Source organism: Podarcis melisellensis (assembly GCF_964234715.1).
Source record: "Podarcis melisellensis genome assembly, chromosome: 17".
Classification (NCBI taxonomy): domain Eukaryota; kingdom Metazoa; phylum Chordata; class Lepidosauria; order Squamata; family Lacertidae; genus Podarcis; species Podarcis melisellensis.
In genome coordinates, this window is record NC_138534.1 from 29,431,110 (window position 1) to 29,451,351 (window position 20,242).

Below are 20,242 nucleotides of genomic sequence, written 5' to 3' on the forward strand. Positions count from 1 at the left end.
TGGTGTATTAGAATAAAAACATCAAAGCGCTGGCAGATTAATATCTTTATTAGAACTAACCAAAAAGAAAGCAACAAAATAATCTGCGAGCTTTATAGAATTCCTGTTATGTTAAATTAAAAAGGGAAATGGGGGAGTGTTGGGGGACATGGTACAAAAGCCCCACTGTTGTGCATGGTGCGATTTTAGAAACAGAAAAACTAATTTCAAAATCGAAACAGAGTTCCTTTTGTGACTCATGGAAATATACCTATGGGGTGGGACAGAGGTATGCATCAGGAAAGGGGCCCAGGCGACTAAACAGTATTGCACCCCTTGAGATTTAGTCTTTGGTTCTATTTCTGCTTTTGCTTATAATTGCCATATAGGTGCACCATATCTGATAGTGTCATGTGCCAGAATGACATGTTGAAACGGCTTGTAGAGGACACTTTCCCAGAGGTGTGGATGTATGACTTGGGATAGTTGAAAGCTAACCTCTAATTAGGGACGCTTGCTGATCAGAAGGTTGGCGGTTCGAATCCCCGCAACAGAGTGAGCTCCCGTTACTCGGTCCCTGCTCCTGCCAACCTACCAGTTTGAAAGCACGTCAAAGTGCAAGTAGATAAATAGGTACCGCTCTGGCGGGAAGGTAAACGGCGTTTCCGTGTGCTGCTCTGGTTCGCCAAAAGCGGCTTAGCCATGCTGGCCACATGACCCGGCCAATAAAGCGAGATGAGCGCTGCAACCCCAGAGTCGGTCACAACTGGACCTAATGGTCAGGGGTCCCTTTACCTTTTTAACCTCTAATTGTGCTATAAAACTTTGGAGTTTTAAAAAAGTTTATTGGGCTTAAAAGCTTAAACCTTGGGGAAATAGTTGTCCTCTAAAATGCAGGAAAAAACCAGTTACTAAAATATTACACACACAATTCAGTTGGGGGTGTTTCAGAAGGATTTTATCCATTTTTTTATTTTACATTGACAACCCTGATTGTCATTTCTTCCCATAACGAATCCCACAAAGTAATCAGACGTAGCCTGAACAATCTATTATAGCTAAAACATTATTGGGAAATGCATCTCTAATTTTAACACTGTTCATGCTTCATTGTAATCTGGATAGTGGATGTTAATCTGCAAAAGCAGTACTAGGAATTATATGTTAATGTATGGTAGATTCCCCATTAAGGCTATGATTAATCCAGTGGGATTCTGGGATGTTTGGGGGTGTAATATTTTATTTTACTTTACTTCTCACGATTTTAAAACGGTATGTGCATAAAACAAAAAGCATCAGCTCAGATTTGTCCTGCATATTTTCACTTATCTATGATAAAAACCTAAGAGCTGATTGTGTGTTAAATGTAACCTAAGATGTTCACAGAATTTGAGAGCCAGTGTGATTAGATATTCAGTCCAGGAACTGAGAGACCAGGGGTTCAAATTCCCATTTGGCCATGAAGTAACCATGAAGTCCGGGTGACCTCGGACTAATCACTATCACTCAGCCTAGCCTACCTCACAGGGCTGATGTGAGGATATAATGGAGAGAAGAAGCATATAAGCCCATTTAAACCCCTTGGAGGACAAATGGGATATAAATGCCATAATAAGTAAATACATGACTATAGTTTGAATTACATATTTTTAAGACAAGCAAGCTAGTGTGTATTCTTTGCTAGCAAGCGGCGGGAACATCAAGTTTGGCACACGCAATTCAACATTTTGCAAGACTACACTCAATTTGCATCAAGGCACAAACATTGCAATTGGAGGATAAAAGTGCCGAAATAAAGAAAGGATGTGTTCATCTGTTGCCTTTCATCTGTTAGAGAACTATTTCAAAGGCGAAAATGGTGCAGGAATCAGGAGCATGTTTTGTTGGGATTCCAAGTACTGAACGTTCTCCCGTACTGAAAGTAAATGCAATGTAGGACAAAACCGGGTTAAACTTTCTGAGCAGCATTAAAGAAATGTTGGCACATACGCCAAGACACACCATCACCTCTTACCTGCTGCTACCACCCTGGCATCTTCGTGGGCAAAATGCCTCCCAGCCGCACGGCTATCAGGATTCTCATACCACCAAAGCACATGAACTGTGAAAACAGGAGCAAAACCAAGGTCAGCTCTGGAAAAAGTTTATCCACGGTTAAGTATAACTGATTCAGTTCAAACAGAAATGAAAAATGTATGTGTACTAATGAAGGTTTAAAATGGAATGTGGCTAAACATGTATTGCTGAAGGGTTGCTAATATTGGGGTTTTTCCAGTATTGTTTTCTAAAGGACTCTGGGCTTTTGCTGAGTGAATCTAATTGTTGTTTTCTGGTAGTTAACATGTGAGTGTTGTAACCTTAGACCACGTAATGAAGGTATTGAATTGCAAATCTCCATTTTGAAGGGAGCTGCCTTTGAGTCTTGGTCTCCCAAACTCTATGGAGTGAAGATGTAGATGAAGCTCTCAGCCTAAGTGTCAGGTGTGCGTGCAGGAGCCAGGCCCTGTGACCAATAGGACTCTGCAGGACTGGGGCTTTCCTAAGTTTGTTCTGAAGAGGCAAGGCAGGTGAGGCCAGTTGGTAACTCACAGCACCTGGTGGCAAGAGCCGGGAAGGGATATAAGGTCAGCATTGCCCTTCCGTTCTTTGCCACAGCAACACATTTCCTGCCTTGCTGTGTTTGACTCCTTGCTTCTTGATCCTCAGACCCCTGACTTCGCGATTCCTTGCTTCCTGTTCCTCGGACCCTTGCCTTCTTGACTCCTGGCTCTCTGACCCTCAGACTCTTGGCTTTCTGGCTTCTGGCTTCCCATTCCTGCTCCCACCCCGCCATCTTGCCCCCGGTCCCGACGTCCCCAGCCGAGACTTTGATCACCCGTGAACCAGACTGTGACACTTAAGGCCAATAAAGGCTGGAAAGCAGGTTGTGGAGAGAGAGGGAGAGAGAGTGACCTTTGCTTACAGGTCTGTTTAGGTTATTTCATATTTTCTAAGATGCAGAGCCTGTGCTGGACAGCACAAGACACTGTATGAATATTTTTGGATATATCATTTGATGTTTCTGTTTTATTTTGAAGAGTTCTGCTAGTAAAATTTGAACAATATTTTCATGGGTCTGGACAATGCTTCATTTCCAAAAGGGGTCAGTTTTCATGCACCCAGTTACTTCAAACTGCACAATATTAATATCTGCAACACCCAAATCTGAAGAGGAAGATCCTGGGCGCACAAGTCCCAATGGGCATCTGATTGGCTACTGTGAGAACAGGTTGCTGGATGAGACTTTGACCTGATCCAACAAGACTCTTCTTATGTCTTTATGTCAACTCACTCTGTACATGTTCAGAAGTACCTTTCATCATTACCTCCTATGCACGGCCAAATATGGGAGGGTGTGATGATAAATGGAAGTGATTAACAAAGAAGGGGAGAAGTCACAGGATTAAGACAACAGCTTCAAGATATTACTTTCTGCTTCTCCACTGGACATAATCCATAGCACAAAGGAATGTCAGTGCATGTCAGGTCCCTCCACAGAAATGAAGGGAAACTAGCATGTCTAACCGAGCATGACCAACAGCCTGGATAGCTCACTGGGATAGAATGTGGTGCTGATAATGCCAAGGTTGCTGGTTTGATCCCCATATGGGACAGCTGCATATTCCTGCATTGCAGGGGGTTGGGCTAGATCAGTGGTGTCCAAACTTTTTTCAAAGAGGGCCAGATTTGATGAAGTGAAGGGCCATGAGGGCCAACCAAAGTTGTTGATCCTTTTTTAGGATTGAAGCTGTTGAGGTTTTTTTAGGATTTTACCCCAGGAAATAAACTGCCACAGGGGCCGAAACAGACTTTGGACATGCCTGGACTACATGATACTCAGGGTCCCTTCCAATTCTATGATTCTGTGTGTGAAACTACAGATCATAACAACACAGGGAATAGGTTTTGTACCTGTATTAAGTAATCCGTATTCTGTATGGAAGACACCAATCAGTTTAGAATAGTCTTTGCTGATGTGCGCATCAATCGCTGCTTTAAATGACTTTCCCCACAAAGCAGGTCCACCTGGTTTCAACTGATAAGTAACCAACTCATAAACTCCTAGACAGGGTGGGGTAGAGGAAAGAGAGAGAAATTATCAGCTAGATAGTAAAATACAAAATAAAAAGCTGCTCACCCTATGCCGATACCTTCACCAACATCCCTATTTGCTTCACAATTTATTTTCAGCCTACTTTTTAGTTCTTTGATGACGACCCAAAATCTTATCTCTGCATTTCGTGAACATCTATGCTTCCTACTCTTTGAACAGCGTGCTTAGGTTTCTAATTTATTTTTCGTTTTTGAACAGTTACAACCATGTACCCGTCACAGCCAATTCTCCCCTGCAAATCCGCATAATGTCTAGTTCTTCTACCCTTATCTGTGGGTAAGTGTATTTTAGAGGAGGGGATTAAAAACCTCTCAAGATCTGAAATGGGTGGAACAATTTTATCTCAGGGGGAAGCTACGGATATGGAAAGATATTATACCGATATGAACGACAAAATATACTGGGAGACATGGACTGTTTTTGAATCGCTACGAAAGATGGATGTTTTGAACCAAAGCTGTAGCTTAGGTCCATTAATGGGGGGAAAAGATCAGGCTACGAAACATTCCACTTCTGTTTCTCCTGCTTACCTCCTTGCATGTCTCTTTTATTTTTGACCAAATGATTCTACTACAGTATGAAGCATGTTTCAAATTCAACTGCAAACAATGAAGAGCTTTGGCATGGACATAGCCAGGATTTTTGTTGCAGGGGGCAGGCCTTTTGTTGGGGGGGTTAGCTGCCCCCCTGGCTACGCCCATGAGCTTTGGAGAGGCTTCTTCCAGAAATTAGGAATCTGCACAGCACCACGTTTCCAGGGCACGTCTCATAGGAATGCCTCTTCCCCCTTGACCCAGTGACCAGAAAGGGCCAGAACAGCCTGTGGTAACTTTAACCAGAGCTCTCTGGTGGCACAAGGACCAGTAATGTTACTTATGCCCTCTCCTCGAAATGCTCCCTGAAATCTGCTCCAATACTAAAGACCAGTACCGTATACTGTTAGTGCAGTAAGACACCTCACCTGGCTTTGGAGAACTCCCGAGCTCACACCAGGGGACCATGTAAGCAATTTCCATGTGCTGCTTGTCTAGGAATTGAAGAAGTACTGACAATCTTTCCTGCCATTCTTTATCAGCGACCACAGCTTTCCTTACAGCTCTCCTGTGGGCAAAGTTGTCTATATAAGAAAGCAAAGAAGTGTTAGAATTCCTTTGGCCAGGTTCGATGGGCAGGCTAATAACAACAACAACAACAACAACAACAACAACAACAACAACAACAACAACAACAACAATACAGTGGTACCTCAGGTTAAACCACAGAGCCTAGGACTTGCCGATCAGAAGGTCAGAGGTTCGAATCCCCGTGACGGGGTGAGCTCCCGTCACTCGGTCCCCGCTCCTGCCAACCTAGCAGTTCAAAAGCATGTCAAAGTGCAAGTAGATAAATAGGTACCGCTCCGGCGGGAAGGTAAACAGCATTTCTGTCCGCTGCTCTAGTTTGCCAGAAGCGGCTTTGTCATGCTGGCCACATGACCCAGAAGCTGTACGCCGGTTCCCTCGGCCAATAAAACGGAATGAGCGCCACAACCTCAGAGTCGGCCACGACTGGACCTAATGGTCAGGGGTCCCTTTACCTTTACCTTTACCTCAGGTTAAGAATTTAATTCATTTTGGAGATCCATTCTTAACCTGAAACTGTTCTTAACCTGAGGTACCACTTCAGCTAATGGGGCTTCCTGCTGCTGTCATGCAATTTCTGTTCTCATCCTGAAGCAAAGTTCTTAACCTGAGGCACTATTTCTGGGTTAGCGGAGTCTGTAACCTGAAGCGTCTGTACCCTGAGGTACCACTGTAATAATAATCTGGTATGATGGAATTTTGTTCTTGCACAAGGACGATTTGTTTCTTAAGCAGGTGTATAGAGGCAAATACCTATGTGCATACCCAAGAAACCCATCAGGTTTTCAGAATTTATAGTTGGTGGGGAAATACCAATGTAAAGGATGACACAACACACAGCACAAATATATCCTGTTGAGCACTGTCTGCCAGCGTGGGTGGGAAACATTGAGGATGATTTTTGAGCACAAGACCGAAATTGCTCATGTGTGGACGAAACTACACAAACATGCACACAGAAAAAAACTGGCCCACCTTTGCACGAATGCTCTAACGTGGGCACAGCCTAGGAGTGCAATATCAACTTCTGTGATTGAAAGGCCATTGGAAGTCTCTGTGCTGACTAGGACTGATACAAATACTAGGAGTCTGGCCTATTACTTGGTCAAACACAGCACTGCTTCTGATCTCTGGCTTCAGCCACCTGGACTCCGGAATCCCAGGTCTGAATTTGGATACAGACACATACAACAATTGCAGCGATGCGGGTGGCGCTGTGGGTTAAACCACAGAGCCTAGGACTTGCTGATCAGAAGGTCGGTGGTTCGAATCCCCACGAAGGGGTGAGCTCCCATTGCTCAGTCCCTGCTCCTGCCAACCTAGCAGTTTGAAAGCACGTCAAAGTTGAAGTAGATAAATAGGTACCACTCCAGCGGCATTTCCGTGTGCTGCTCTGGTTCACCAGAAGCGGCTTAGTCATGCTGGCCACATGATCCGGAAGCTGTACGCCAGCTCCCTTGGCCAGTAAAGCGAGACGAGCGCCGCAACCCCAGAGTCGGTCACGACTGGACCTAATGGTCAGGGGTCCCTTTACCTTTACCTTTACCTACAACAATTGCAGCGAATTAACCTGGCAGTAAACCTTCCCGAAATATCTACAATCGCTTGAGAAATATCCTACTCAGGATCTGCATAGAGGTCCCACATGGTTAAAGTGTTACCGCGCAGTACCTACCATATTTCCAAATATGGAAAGCCTTATTCATTGACCCAAACTCCGCTGTCCAGAATCCAATCATTTCTGAGTGAGCCACGCGAATGTTGATGCTTTTACTGACCAACTCAAGGAATTCCTTTGCCTTTGCTGGTTTGATATCGTAAGTACGGAGTTCATAGAAGGTGCCAACATCTTGCCTGGGTCCTGTGGCAAGAGACGAGCAAACCTGATACAGACTTGGCTTAAAAGAGAGACATAAAAGCAAGAAATCCAGTTAGAAAACGAAATGAGGCTTTTGTTTCTAAGTTTGCAGCCATGCTAATAATTATTTGGATCAGTAGTATGCTCTATTACAAGGTAGAGTTTTAGTATGTGAAGCTGCAAATGCTTCTTTAATTTTTTAATCTACTTAGTGCAACAAACCTAAATAAATTATTATCATTAATAATAATAATAATAATAATAATTTATTATTTACACCCTGCCCATCTGGCTGGGTTTCCCCAGCCACTCTGGGCGGCTCCCAACAGAATATTAAAAACACCATAAAACACCAAACGTTAAAAATTTCCCTAAACAAGTTTGACCTTGTTTGCTCACTAGCTTTTCATCTTCAATGGCTACATATATAAATTTAAATTCATAGCACATCCTGAAGCAGGGACGCGGACTTATAAAAAATATTGGGGGGGCCCGGGAAAGCTCATGAATAATAAATAAGCTCATGAATATGCAAATAAAGTGGCGCCGCCTCCTCGTGAGCGAATAGGGGAGAGCGTGCTGCGCCTATTAATCAGCTCCAAAGGAAATTGGGTGGAGCTTTTGCTCGGGAGGGAGGGCAGGAGGCATGCAGCCCGCCCCTCCCTGTGCATTTTGGGCTGGGGGAGGGGCGGCGATGGCGCTCTGCTGGAGGGGCGCCGGAGATTATTGGGGGGGCGGAGCCCCCCCAAACGAATTTTTGAGGGGGCTCGGGCCCCCTCAAGCCCCATGGAGTCGGCGCCTATGTCCTGAAGACAAGTTTGGGGAAGAAAAAACAGCAGAGAGAGAAGAATCGCATAAAAACATTTTATCAGCTTCCTTGAAATTTCCCACCTTTTGCTGACTTATTCCTAAATTCCAAAGGGCAGCACTGGGTCTTACAATATATTTTTTTAAAATGCTCTGGAACATTGACAGAAGGAGAATTCTGTAACTTGGGCAGCCGTGAGGGAGAGGCAGTCATGGGAACATCTGTCTTTAATCCAGTTGCCTTCTGATGCACATATGGCCTCGTGAAAAGGGCATCCTCAAAAAGATTCATTATCTTGGAGATTATGGTAGGATACAAAGAAGCGAGCGCACTGGGAAACCTGTAGATTAGGATCAGTAGCTTGAATCATTTCCGCAAGAGAACAAGGGGCCAGTGTAGACCCTGAAGGGCAGCAATACAGTGGTACCTCATGTTACGGACGCTTCAGGTTACATACGCTTCAGGTTACAGACTCCACTAAGCCAGAAATAGTACCTCGGGTTAAGAACTTTGCTTCAGTATGAGAACAGAAATCGGGCTCTGATGGCGCGGCGGCAGCGGGAGGCCCCATTAGCTAAAGCGGTGCTTCAGGTTAAGAACAGTTTCAGTTTAAGAACGGACCTCCGGAACGAATTAAGTACTTAACCCGAGGTACCACTGTACTGCCAAGGGGAAGAAATTGCCTCTTTGCAGTGCAGAGTTTGCAGGAAATATCTCAACCCAGCAATGCAATGTGCTGTGTGTGCGTTTTTGGTGGGGCCTTTGCCAATGATCATCTCTGGCCTGCAACCTTCCGGTTGGCTAACCTTGACTGCAGTTCTTGAGCTGAAGAAGGTGAATCACCTGTATCTTAAAGGCACAGGGGCCAGTTATAAAGCTGGAGATCCAAACCGAACGACACAACTAATCTAAGAGAGTCAGCGATGGTTGAGATCCATACTGAAGGAATATTATGCCTTTGCTTTCCGCCTCTCCCGTCAGGCTCCTGCACCGTTAAAGATTCACGTGGCAGGCAGAAATCCAACAGGTAACACCTACCCATCTTGGAAGCGCCACACACCTGTTGGGTGCCTGTCTGTCGTGCAGCTCTTATAGGCAGGGGGACCCTACAAGCGTGTCTGCCTCCCCACGTGGGAACTGGGAACCTTCTTTCCCCCAAATCCCGGGTGTCTGAAACAGGAGCTCGCTGCGTGAAAATGAGCAGTAAAGGTTTCCCTCTACCCCTCCCGGAAAATATGATACAATTAAAAATGGTATGGTCTCCATACCCATGGGCGCGTTTAAAGGCACAGCTTAAAAAGGCACAGTTTAAAAGTTGGCAGCCTCGTTCCCGATGGACTTGGGAAGTCAGGAGAAGAAATCTGAAGCCCGGCGCCTCTTTCCCGGCTTTACCTGGGCTTTGCACCCCGATAACGCAGCTCTGCGGAGGGAGCCGAGGACGCGCGAGCCCATCGTGCAGCGCCCGCCGACAGCTTTGCTGCGAAGGAAGCAAAAGGCTCCTTGCACGGCTTCGTCCCGACCCTTTGCCTATGGAGGCTGCAGGGAGACAAAAAGACTCGTGGCGCTTTCCAAGAATAGCAGCTGCAGGAAGATCACCAAACCGGGAAGGTAGACTGCAATCGTCCATAAATGTTTGGGGGTTCTAGTTTGGTAGGTAGAACGCTTTGCAAACCAGAAGCAATGAGCTCAGCTGTTCTATCCAAGCAGATGACAATTGCGTGCCGGTTTTATTTTTATTTTTTAAATTAAATGCCTTATGGTCATTCTGGAAAGATTGGGTGATAATAAATGAATAAACCTGTTTGTCGGCTCATAAGGTTCTCTTCCCTCGCCTTGCGAAGAGGCAGAAAGATTGATCTCATCTGGACTATGTTGACATTTTCGTTTCAAATGAGCAGGATCCAGTGGATTCAAATGGTGTGCGTGCACCACATATTGCGATTGATTTTGTGTATGGGGTGTGTGTCTTACCTGGGTATCCCCATAATTTTATTCAAGAGTTGGCACCCCACTTCCGTGGTGCCAAAAAGGTAGTTTGTACACCTTTGGTCCCCCACCCCCCCTGCACTCAACAGTGGCTCCTAGATGCTGTCAGCATGGAGCGTGGCCACATCCCAGGAAAGGGCCAAACCAGGTGAGGGTAGCAGATGGGTGTCAAATCCTTGGTGAGTTAGGGACATCTCCAGCATGTGAAGACAGGCTCCGTCAGATTGAGTGGACGAGAGCCATAGGGGTCCAACGGTTAACAAGGTGGTTTCTACACTTGCTGTAGAGGGAAGTGAGGGGCAGATGGGGCTGGTCCACCTGGGAAGGTAGCCCATGTAGGAGAAGGAAAACTCTGATCTTGAACCTTTGCTGCCTTGAAGGACACCTTCAGGAGAAGAAAAGGCTATGGAGGCAATGCAGGAATCTCACCTAGATCTTAGTTGCAAGCAGGGATATTTTTCTAGAAAAAGAGGTGCTGGAGCTCACCATGAACTTCTCCCTTGTTCTCTTCAAACGTCAATGGCGCCCACCTGAGAGGTGATGGAATGGTGCTCTGGTGAGCTCCAGCTGGAAAAAAAGAAGCACTGGGTGCAAGTATAGCTCAGTTGGTGGTGCATGAGACTCATCCCCACATTGGGCAAGAGATTCCTGTATTGCAAGGGAGGTTGGACTAGATGACCCCAAGGGATCTCTTCCAACTCTACAATTATGATTTTATACATGACCATCCAGCCTCTGTTTACAAGTCTCCAAGGAAGGAGAGTCCACCACCTCTCATCTGCTCCGCTGTTGAACAGCTTCTTACAAAGAGGTTTTTAGGAACGGGGCAGGCATGTACTTGTTCCTTTGATTTCTTTCTCTCCCTTGCCCATGCTCAGCTTTCTAACCAGGCTGACAGTGTATGTGAACGTAATTTGTTTTAACTACTCTATAATGGTGGCCACGAGGCTTTTTAGAACAGGAGACATAAGCATATTGCTGCAAAATAGCCAGTGGGGTGGGCCCATCCAGCCTGCCTCCGAAGGACATTACAGAAACAGAAACACGCCTTTTCTTCCCGTGTCAGCAAGCATGGATGTGCTGCATTGGGATGGAAAATCAGCTACAGATTTTGTTCTCTGGAACCATCCAAAATGGCTGCAGGAGTGGGAATATTTGCCACGCATCCGTTTGGGCCAAACATTGCAGACTGTATACATAAGTACAGTGGTACCTCGGGTTACAGACGCTTCAGGTTACAGACGCTTCAGGTTACAGACTCCGCTAACCCAGAAATAGTACCTCGGGTTAAGAACTTTGCTTCAGGATGAGAACAGAAATCTCGTGCCAGCAGCGTGGCAGCAGCGGGAGGCCCCATTAGTTAAAGTGGTACTTCAGGTTAAGAACAGTTTCAGGTTAAGAATGGACCCCTAGAACGAATTAAGTTCTTAACCCGAGATACCACTGTAATATATCACAGGCTTTAGGGATGTTATGGATTGGGGTGAGTGGTTAGGCTACATGCCAAAACTCTTCAAATTCCTGGATCCAGCAAGTAAGAATTCAAATTCCTGGACTAGCCCGGGTATCATCCTGATGAGTCAATAGCCTAAGTATGGGCCATTAAAGTAACAAAGGAAGTGACTTTGTGCCAGATAACAAACGGGTGGGCCCCCTCCCTCCCTTAGCTAGCTGGTAGTTAGAAAAGCAAAGACCAGAGTGGATAGTTGAGTTATGTTAGCAAGGCTAGGAAGGCAGAGAATCAGCTGTGTTTATTCCAGTGAGTTCCCTTGCTCACTGAAGGTGGCAACTTGCTCATTTGTACCGATAGATTTTAACACAGTGGTTGTAGCAGTCGGTGACAGCTATCATCCCATGGTCCAGCATGGAGAGTCCGCTTGGTCCTAGCAGGCCCTCGTTCACCAATACAGTACTGAGGGTTGAGTCGGGATTAAACATCACAATGCAGTTTTCTCCTTCGTCGGATACGAAGATGTTCCCGTGCCCATCCTCACAGATGCCAGAAGGGTTTTCGAAGGTATGAACACGCCCGTACCGCGGGCCTATAGTCCTTTTCACCTTATTTCCCTTGTCGAGAACTTTGATGCAGCAGCCCTGGTACCTTCCGAAAAGCTGCCCTTCTGTAACTAAGATTTCGTCGTTCTGTGGGGGCGAAGTTGTGGAGCAAAGGGGGTGGAAGAGAGAACAATGTTTAACAGTATTTCACACAGGTCTTAGAAAAGCTGCTTTGTAACTCAAAAAACAGTGCCTTTATTTCTCACCCAGCTATCCCTCCCACCTTCCAAAATAATTTAGGGAAATAGTCTCACAACAGCCTTGCAAAAGTAGGATCTGGTGAGAGTTAGTAACTGGCCCAAGGTCACTAGGGATGAGGCTCTGAGCACAGAACAAGTCCTGAAGTTGTGACCTGAGGACCGTCAGGCAAGGATTCAACCTGTGTGATCTGATTCAGGCTTGCCCAAAGGATGGAACTGCACAAAGAACAGACAAATGAACTCCTTATCCCAACAGACCAGGTGAAAGACTAGGTCAGGTGATACTCTCTGACCTGAAGAACTAAGGGACTTCTTATTTGCTCTCCTCCTTTTTCTTCATTCTCAACTCCACATGACCCAAGTCTGACACCCTGTGGTTTCTGTGGTCGTGCAGAGATTTGAACACCAAACCTGAGTCCAGTGCTCTTCTGACACTATACCACACACTGACTCATAGGGAGAACCAAGTTTGCTATTTGTCAAAGGTTTAGGCAGAAACCAGCACATACTTCACCGGGATGCGTATTGGATTGGAACCTTTAATTGGGTGATTCAGAGAGCAAATGTCCACCTACTTCAATGGGCCGATACAAATGAGATTAAATAGGGAAAAGAGAAAGAAAGAAGTCGCCAACTGACAGGGCCAGAAAGCAGCTGGGGCTGCTTGAAAATCTTGGCCCCATCTACAGTAGGTCCATCCAGGGGCAGTTGTGAATGCCATCCATATTGCATCCAACCCATCCATTGGGATCCACATCAACATCAGCCATGCCTGTACATGCACATTTCTGCCTGTGGGTCAGAAGGACTCTGCGCACATAGAATCATAGAATCGAAGAGTTGCAAGGGACCTTGAGGATCCTCAAGCCCAACTCCCTTGCAATGCAGGAATATGCAGCTGTCCCATCCGGGGATCGAAACTGCAGCCTTGGCATTATCAGCACCATGCTCTAACCCATGGATAGGCAAACTAAGGTCCAGGGGCTGGATCCAGCCCAATCGCCTTCTAAATCTGGCCCATGGACTGTCTGGGAATCAGCGTGTTTTTACATAAGCAGAATGTGCGCTTTTATTTAAAATGCATCTTTGGGTTATTTGTGGGGCATAGGAATTTGTTCATCCCCCTCCAAAAAATATATAGTCCGGCCCCCCACAAGGTCTGAGGGACAGTGAACCGTCACCCCCCTGCTGAAAAAGTTTGCTGAGCCCTGCTCTAACCAACTGAGCTATCTGTGCATCAAGTGAAACATATTCCCCACTTGGGCTCATGCGCACTCAATATGGATAATATGGGGGAGGGGCAACCAAAGGCCTTTCCTGAGGCCAGTCAATTTTATATCTGATGAAATGGTTCCATTGTTTTTAGAGCGCACATGTTGTTGTTTTAGAGTTGGTTGAATCGACTTTATTGTTCTTAGATATGGGATGCTCAACAGTCCTTTACAAGGGTACCAAGAGGAGTAAACAGAAGGAAGTCCTCCTGCTGCCTTCCTTTCCAAAGGCTCAAATGTCCCCATTTCTCTAGTTGCTGCCCACTTCACTGTCTAAACTTAGGCTAGAGGCTTGAAGCATTCTGTGCTACCAACCAATAAGCAGATATTTGGCCTTTCTGGGGTCTCATACTGTACCTTATTGGCTGCCACCCGCACCGGCCTATGAAACCCTTCTATGGAACTTGTCTTCAGAACGGCGTTCATTCTCCAGTCCACTCCAATGATGTTAATTTTCCCTCCGTCACTCCAGTCTGTCACTGCAATTTTGTTCGCTTTCAAGACGGCTATCCCATATGAATTAGGCCAGGTGATTTTCGGAGACTTCAGCTCATGGATCAGCTCCCCATCTTTGCTGAAAAGCTGGATGATTCTGGTCCCGTTGGTAACGAGAAGCACGCCATTTTTCATGCAGGTAATGTCCCCCAGCCCTTTAATTGGTTCGAATCCATAAGGGAACCTTTGCTTAACCTGACCATCTGCGCTAAAGATCTGGATATGCCCAGTTCCACTGTCTTTCACGGCCAAGTCACCTTCGGGAGTTGTTGTCAGGCTGTTTGGCCAAATCAGCTTGCCGGGGATAGTGCCATATCCTCCCACTATCTTTTCTAGAGAGTTGTAGTGGATCTTCTGGATTCCGGAAAGTTTCCATTTGTTGTTAAATCTGAGAACTTGTTCTAACTAACAAACAGAAAAGGAACAGGCAGCAATGAGTCGGATGGCACCTTTTAGGCTAGCGAAACATATTTTGTGGCCAAAGCTTTTGTCCGTTAGACGTTCCACTTTGTTCGGATGCAACAAGTGGTCCCTTAAATTAGGCTCAGGCTGAAGAGGAATGCTACACCTCCTATACTCAAGCATTTAAACTTACAAAGCAGCAGGGCATATTCTGGACCTCTTTAAAGTTAAGGCACAGCTAATATGACCCTGCATATGAACTCTTGCTTAAGAACGTAAGAATCACATTTCTGTTGAAATCAAGCCTTGTCAGAGGAATGTGCCACTCTCCAGGCACCCGGCTGATTTCCTTGTTGACCTCCCCGTCTGCGACTCCCGGCAGGATACAGGCGAGGCGATCCTCCTCAAACCTGAGAAGAACACACCACTCCTTCCCTCTCCTCCCTGCTATCCCCAGGGAGGGGAAAGAGACAGACAGAAATGTATTTACATGCCTTTATTTCTGTCTTTTGCAGCAGTACAGAGAAACATGTCTGCACTCTCTTAACATCAACAGAGAGAGAGAGTTAGACTCCACCCCTGTACTTCCAGTACAGGTCAGATGACACACTGAGCTAACATCCGGTGCTCAGTACAGTCACAAACATCAACATCCTGTTTGGCTTTCCAGCCAGCTGCAGCTGCAGCTCGCTGCATTGCTCCTTTTTCGTAACAATTTCAAGATCCAAACAAGAGGCCATCCAGTCTTGCTTCTAATAGTGGCTAGAAAGATGCCTCTGCAAAGCCTGTATGTGCAGGATAGCTACCTTTTGTTGTCATTAGTCCCCAGTATAAACGCTAATTAAGGGTATGCTGTATCTGCACATGGAGGCTGCATTTGGGGCTGCTTTATCTATTAGCCATTGATGGACTTTTCCTCCTTGAATTCATCTCAGCCTTCTCCAAAGCCCTCTTGAGGCCAAAGCAAACAATCCATTCTCCTTCTGCTTTCTAGCAATACAGTGGAGATGGCATGGGAACATGAGACTACACGGCTCTGTCTAGCCAGTAGGGCTGGGCGATATATCGATATATCGTCCAAACTGGATTTGAAGTCCACATCGTGGTATCGGTTTCCTAATTTACGACCTGGCAAAATATCACAAAATGTGATGTCTGTTAAGACCAGGCAATGTATCACCCCAAACCAGTTTGAAGTCCATTTCTACATACTGGGTTCATAATTTTTGTGACCTGGCAATATATCACAAATCATGACACGTGTGTGTGTGTGCTAGGCAAAAATCACAAGCTGGGGAAAATCGTGAAGCCAGCCCGTGCCTCTACATAGCACCATCCTTATTTCAGATGCCATGATAAATCACAATGTTTAGCTGGAGGTAGGTAGCCATGTTGGTCTGACACAGTCAAAATAAATTAAAAATTTGACCAGTAGCACCTTAGAGACCAACTAAGTTTGTTCTGGGTATAAGTTTCGTGTACATGCACACTTCTTCATATATCTTAAAGGTAAAGGGGCCCCTGACAGTTAGGTCCAGTCGTGGACGACTCTGGGGTTGCAGCGCTCATCTCACTTTATTGGCCAAGGGAGCCGGCGTACACCTTCCGGGTCATGTGGCCAGTCATGTGAACCAGAGCAGTGCATGGAAACGCCGTTTACCTTCCCGCCAGAGTGGTACCTATTTATCTTCTTGCACTTTGACGTGCTTTTGAACTGCTAGGTTGGCAGGAGCAGGGACCGAGCAACGGGAGCTCACCCCGTCGTGGGGATTCAAGCCACCAACCTTCTGATCAGCAAGCCCTAGGCTCTGTGGTTTAACGCACAGCGCCATCCGTGTCCCTTCTCAGATATCTTAGTTGGTCTCTAAGGTGCTACAGGATTTTTTTTTAAAAAAAAATGTTTAGCTGGTGATATATGCCTCTACATAGCTCCATCCTTATTTCAGACGCCGTGATAAATCACAATGCTTAGCTGGTAATATATATCACAATGTTGAAAACCAGATGGCGCCCAGGCCTGCTAGCCAGCCAAGCAACCCATCTCGGAGCCAGATCAAAGCAAAGCAAATGCATTCTCAGTTTGGAGAGCCACCCAGTGGAAACATGTGGCAGTGACTGTAATGGCTGTGGCGGGGAAGAGACAAGTTGCTGTGTGTGCTTTGGGTTGCAAGAACCCCAGGAACAAGCTGGTGTGACCTAAATGGGAAGCGATGAAGCAGGATTTGGGGGGCAGAAGTCCAGAGCGCACCCACCCACAGCAAAGTGAGCAGGAGGGTGCCCCAATTCCTAAAGTAATACACAGTTCCATCTCAGGAGTGGGGAGGGGAGTTCCTATAAAACCTTAAAAGGAGCCTCTGTACTGTCACTGTTTTGCAAGAGGGATTCAAGCAGTTTACAGCCTTTCTCAACCTGTGCGTCCCCAGGTGTTGCTGAACTACAACTCCCATCACTCCTAGCTAGCAAGGCCAGAGCTCAGGGATGATGGGAGTTGTAGTCCAACAACATCTGGGAACCCACAGGTTGAGAACCACTGCGCCTAGTATAATAAATCTACCTTTTTTTAAAAAAAAAAAACCACACACACAACTTTAACTTTTTGTGGTTTAGAAAGTAACAGAGCACAGGGGGAAGAAATGTCATGCAAAGCCCGGGATGGAGGAAGATGTGTAAACAGTAAAGGTAAAGGTAAAGGGACCCCTGACCATTAGGTCCAGTCGTGATCGACTCTGGGGTTGTGGCACTCATATTGCTTTGTTGGCCGAGGGAGCCGGCATTTGTCTGCAGACAGCTTCCGGGTCATGTGGCCAGCATGACTAAGCTGCTTCCAGCAAACCAGAGCAGTTCACGGAAACGCCGTTTACCTTCCTGCCGGAGCGGTACCTATTTATCTACTTGCACTTTGACGTGCTTTCGAACTGCTAGGTTGGCAGGAGCAGGGACCGAGCAATGGGAGCTCACCCCGTTGCGCGGATTCGAACTGCCGACCTTCTGATCGGCAAGCCCTAGGCTCTGTGGTTTAACCCACAGCGCCACCCGCGTCCCGATGTGTAAACAACCGGCAAGCAAATCAGAATGAATGCAGATAAATGTTGTTGTGTAACTGCCCTGCACACAAATCAGGACGAAAGCTCAATTGAGAGCAAATATAACCAAACTTCCAATGTAAGCTTGGTGCAAGCAAATCAGGGTGAAGGCTCAATTAAATGGGGCCCTTAGTGAATTCTGGCGTCTAAAAACTATGCCACTGTGTGTATTTATACAAATACACATGTGAGCAGAGTAAAACAGCTAAATTTACAGACACTCCAAGTGTTAATATTTTCCAGGGACCATCCCAGATTCACAGAAGCCATCCCAGTTTCTGATTTGATCCCAGAATGCCCCGTTTTTCCTTAGGAGATCCCTATTTTCATCAGAGAAATGTTGGACGGTATGGAGTTCTGCGGCGACCCCAGCCATCTGAAAGGTAGCCCTGTATAGGGAAGGTTTTTTAAAAATGTTTAATGCTTTATGATGCTTTTATACATATGTTGGAAGCTGCCCAGAGTGGCTGGGGTGACCCAGTCAGATAGGCAAGGTATAAATTGTACAATTATTATTATTATTATTATTATTATGGGATAGGACATCCTGATTTTCATCAGAGAATTGTTGGAGGTTATGCACCCAACTGCACCTTTTCCAGAGCTACATTTCTTGGAGTGGTTTAACAGCCAATCCCTCTTCCCAGGGGAGCACCCAATTATTTGAGAATGAACCCTGTTGAAATCTAAGGGGCTTAGTTCTGAGTACACATCTACCGTATTTTTCACGCCATAAAACGCACATTTTTCCTCTTAAAAAGTAAGGGGAAATGTCTGTGTGTCTTATGGAGCGAATGTGTGGTCCCTGGTGCCAAATCACCTGAGTGTGGCGTGCGCTGTTACCCCGCCCTCCCGGGTTGCCTCCCCTTTCCCCTGAAGCCCCGGGAAGGTTTGAGAGCAGTGGGCAGGCTGTTCGCCACTGCCCTGAGCTCCTGGGCTGCTCTTTGCGGGTGGGGGAGTCACGCTGCTCTGCCGGCAGTCTCCCCTTTCCCCTAAAGCCCCGGGAAGGTTTGGGAGCAGCCAGCAGGTTGTTTGCCGAGAAAGAGGAGGAAGAGGATGGAGAGGAGAAGGACCAAGAAGCTGGGTGAAGGGAGAGGGGGTAGGTTGCCGTGAGTGGAGAGTCATGGTAGAGGCCAAAGGAGAGGCAGCAGCGAAGGGAAGAAATTGCAGACGTCACCTGAGGAGTTTGGGCGAAAGGGATGGAGAGGAGGAGGCTGGAAAAGGGGACTGTGCTGCTTGGGGAGGGGGAGAGAAAAGTGAGGAGAAGGAAAGCCTCCCAAGCTGTGATTCAGAATATTCCCCCCCCCTTGTTTTCCTGTTCTAAAAACTAGGTGCGTGTTATGGTCAGGTGCGTGTTATGGCGCGAAAAATACGGTATTTAACAGTACCTGGAAAATGGGGTGATGGTGATAGAAAGAGGTCTGCTCAACTACAGATCTACAGGGTCAAATTACCTCTTTGTACATAGTGCATGCAGAGCACTAAGAGTCCCAACTCTTATACATCCAGGAATCTGGGTTCACCAAAATGCTGGCACACTGCCCACTGGCCTCACTATGGGCTCTGTTCTTCTCTTGCAAGCTGTCCATCACGGCTGCCTCCTGCTTCCCTTCCTCTGTACACCCCAGCCCCCTGCCCTCTCCCCTCTCCCATTGTTACATCAGTGTTGCAAACTGTATGAAGTGTGCAGAGGCAGGATCAGGATCCAGGTAAGGCACATAAAACAAGCAAGGCAGGTGTTGATACCTGTTCATCCTCTAGCTCCTTCAAAAAATAAGAATCTAGCATTTCTCCTTGGACAACTGTGGGGAATGTCCCTAGAATACAAAGAGAGAGAAGGGGGGGATATGAATTACAGATTGGTACATTATTATTATTATTATTATTATTATTATTATTATTTACAATTGCATACAGAAAGTCAAAGTCAGTAGTCACATCCACCCCAAGTGTTTAACGCACACATAAAGCACATTTTAATTTTTTTTAATTTAGTTTGTCAATCGCTATATCTTGCTCAGGGAAACCCAAAGTGGCCTAAAAACAAACAAATAGACAATAAGCCCTGCATAGATACGTTTAAACCAAGAGGAATTATAAATACATTTTAAAAAAAAACCCACCCACTTCTAAAAGGCCACAGAAAGTTCAAGGCCAAAGGCCTGGTTATAGAGGAAAGTTTTTGCCTGGCGTGTAAAGATATATAATGATGAGGCCAGGCGAGCCTCCCTGGGGATAGCATTCCACAAATGGGGAGCCATCATAGAAAAGGCCCTGTTCTTGTGTTGACACCCTCCCTCAAACACTCATGTAGGGGATTTCCCCAAAAGAACCCTGGGAAATGTGGTTTGTTATAGGTGAGGGGAGTGTAGCTTTGTGAGAGGTAAACTACAGAGGAGCATGTGGTTGACGAGGCTGCCGATACAGTGGTACTTTGGGTTAAGAAGAACTTAATTTGTTCTGGAGGTCCGTTCTTAACCTGAAACTGTTCTTAACCTGAAGCACCACTTTAGCTACTGGGGCCTCCCATGGCTGCTGCGTCGCTGCCGCACAATTTCTGTTCTCACCCTGAAGCAAAGTTCTTAACCCGAGGTACTATTTCTGGGTTAGCGGAGTCTGTAACCTGAAGCGTTTGTAACCTGAAGCATCTGTAACCTGAGGTACCACTGTACGTCATTGGCATCCATCTGTCTCGAAAGACAGTGGAGTGCGCCTCTGAGGGTGAAGTAAAACCGCTCTGTTAGCAACACTGAAGACACCTCCCTGGGGCGCAAGCAGTGTGTATGGAGGTCCTGGGTTGCCCAGACAACAAGAGCCCCCCCCCCGACCTC

The 20,242-nt window shown here is 46.3% G+C and overlaps 2 protein-coding genes across 3 annotated transcripts; both read right to left on the reverse strand.

The window, feature by feature from the left end:
- Nucleotides 1-30: 30 nt before the first annotated feature.
- Nucleotides 31-9,470, reverse strand: LOC309360178 (protein NipSnap homolog 3B-like). Of its 2 annotated transcripts, XM_081894817.1 has the most exons (8): nucleotides 9,312-9,470; nucleotides 6,929-7,151; nucleotides 5,094-5,249; nucleotides 3,931-4,080; nucleotides 1,994-2,080; nucleotides 1,500-1,894; nucleotides 784-1,350; nucleotides 31-477 (listed from the first exon to the last, which is right to left on the reverse strand). In XM_081894817.1, the coding sequence occupies exons 1-6, from the start codon at nucleotides 9,369-9,371 to the stop codon at nucleotides 1,818-1,820; spliced, it is 753 nt and encodes a 250-aa protein (XP_081750943.1). In that variant the 5' UTR covers nucleotides 9,372-9,470; the 3' UTR covers nucleotides 31-477; nucleotides 784-1,350; nucleotides 1,500-1,817. The 2 variants fall into 2 exon arrangements, with proteins under 2 accessions (XP_081750943.1, XP_081750942.1); XM_081894816.1 differs by having other exon boundaries at nucleotides 784-1,894.
- A 2,163-nt stretch (nucleotides 9,471-11,633) lies between these two features.
- On the reverse strand, nucleotides 11,634-19,046 carry LOC309360125 (E3 ubiquitin-protein ligase TRIM32-like). The gene is made up of 3 exons (XM_081894725.1): nucleotides 18,866-19,046; nucleotides 13,789-14,331; nucleotides 11,634-12,047 (listed from the first exon to the last, which is right to left on the reverse strand). Exons 1-3 carry the CDS (start codon nucleotides 18,875-18,877, stop codon nucleotides 11,700-11,702), a joined length of 903 nt encoding a protein of 300 aa, XP_081750851.1. The 5' UTR covers nucleotides 18,878-19,046; the 3' UTR covers nucleotides 11,634-11,699.
- Nucleotides 19,047-20,242: the final 1,196 nt, after the last annotated feature.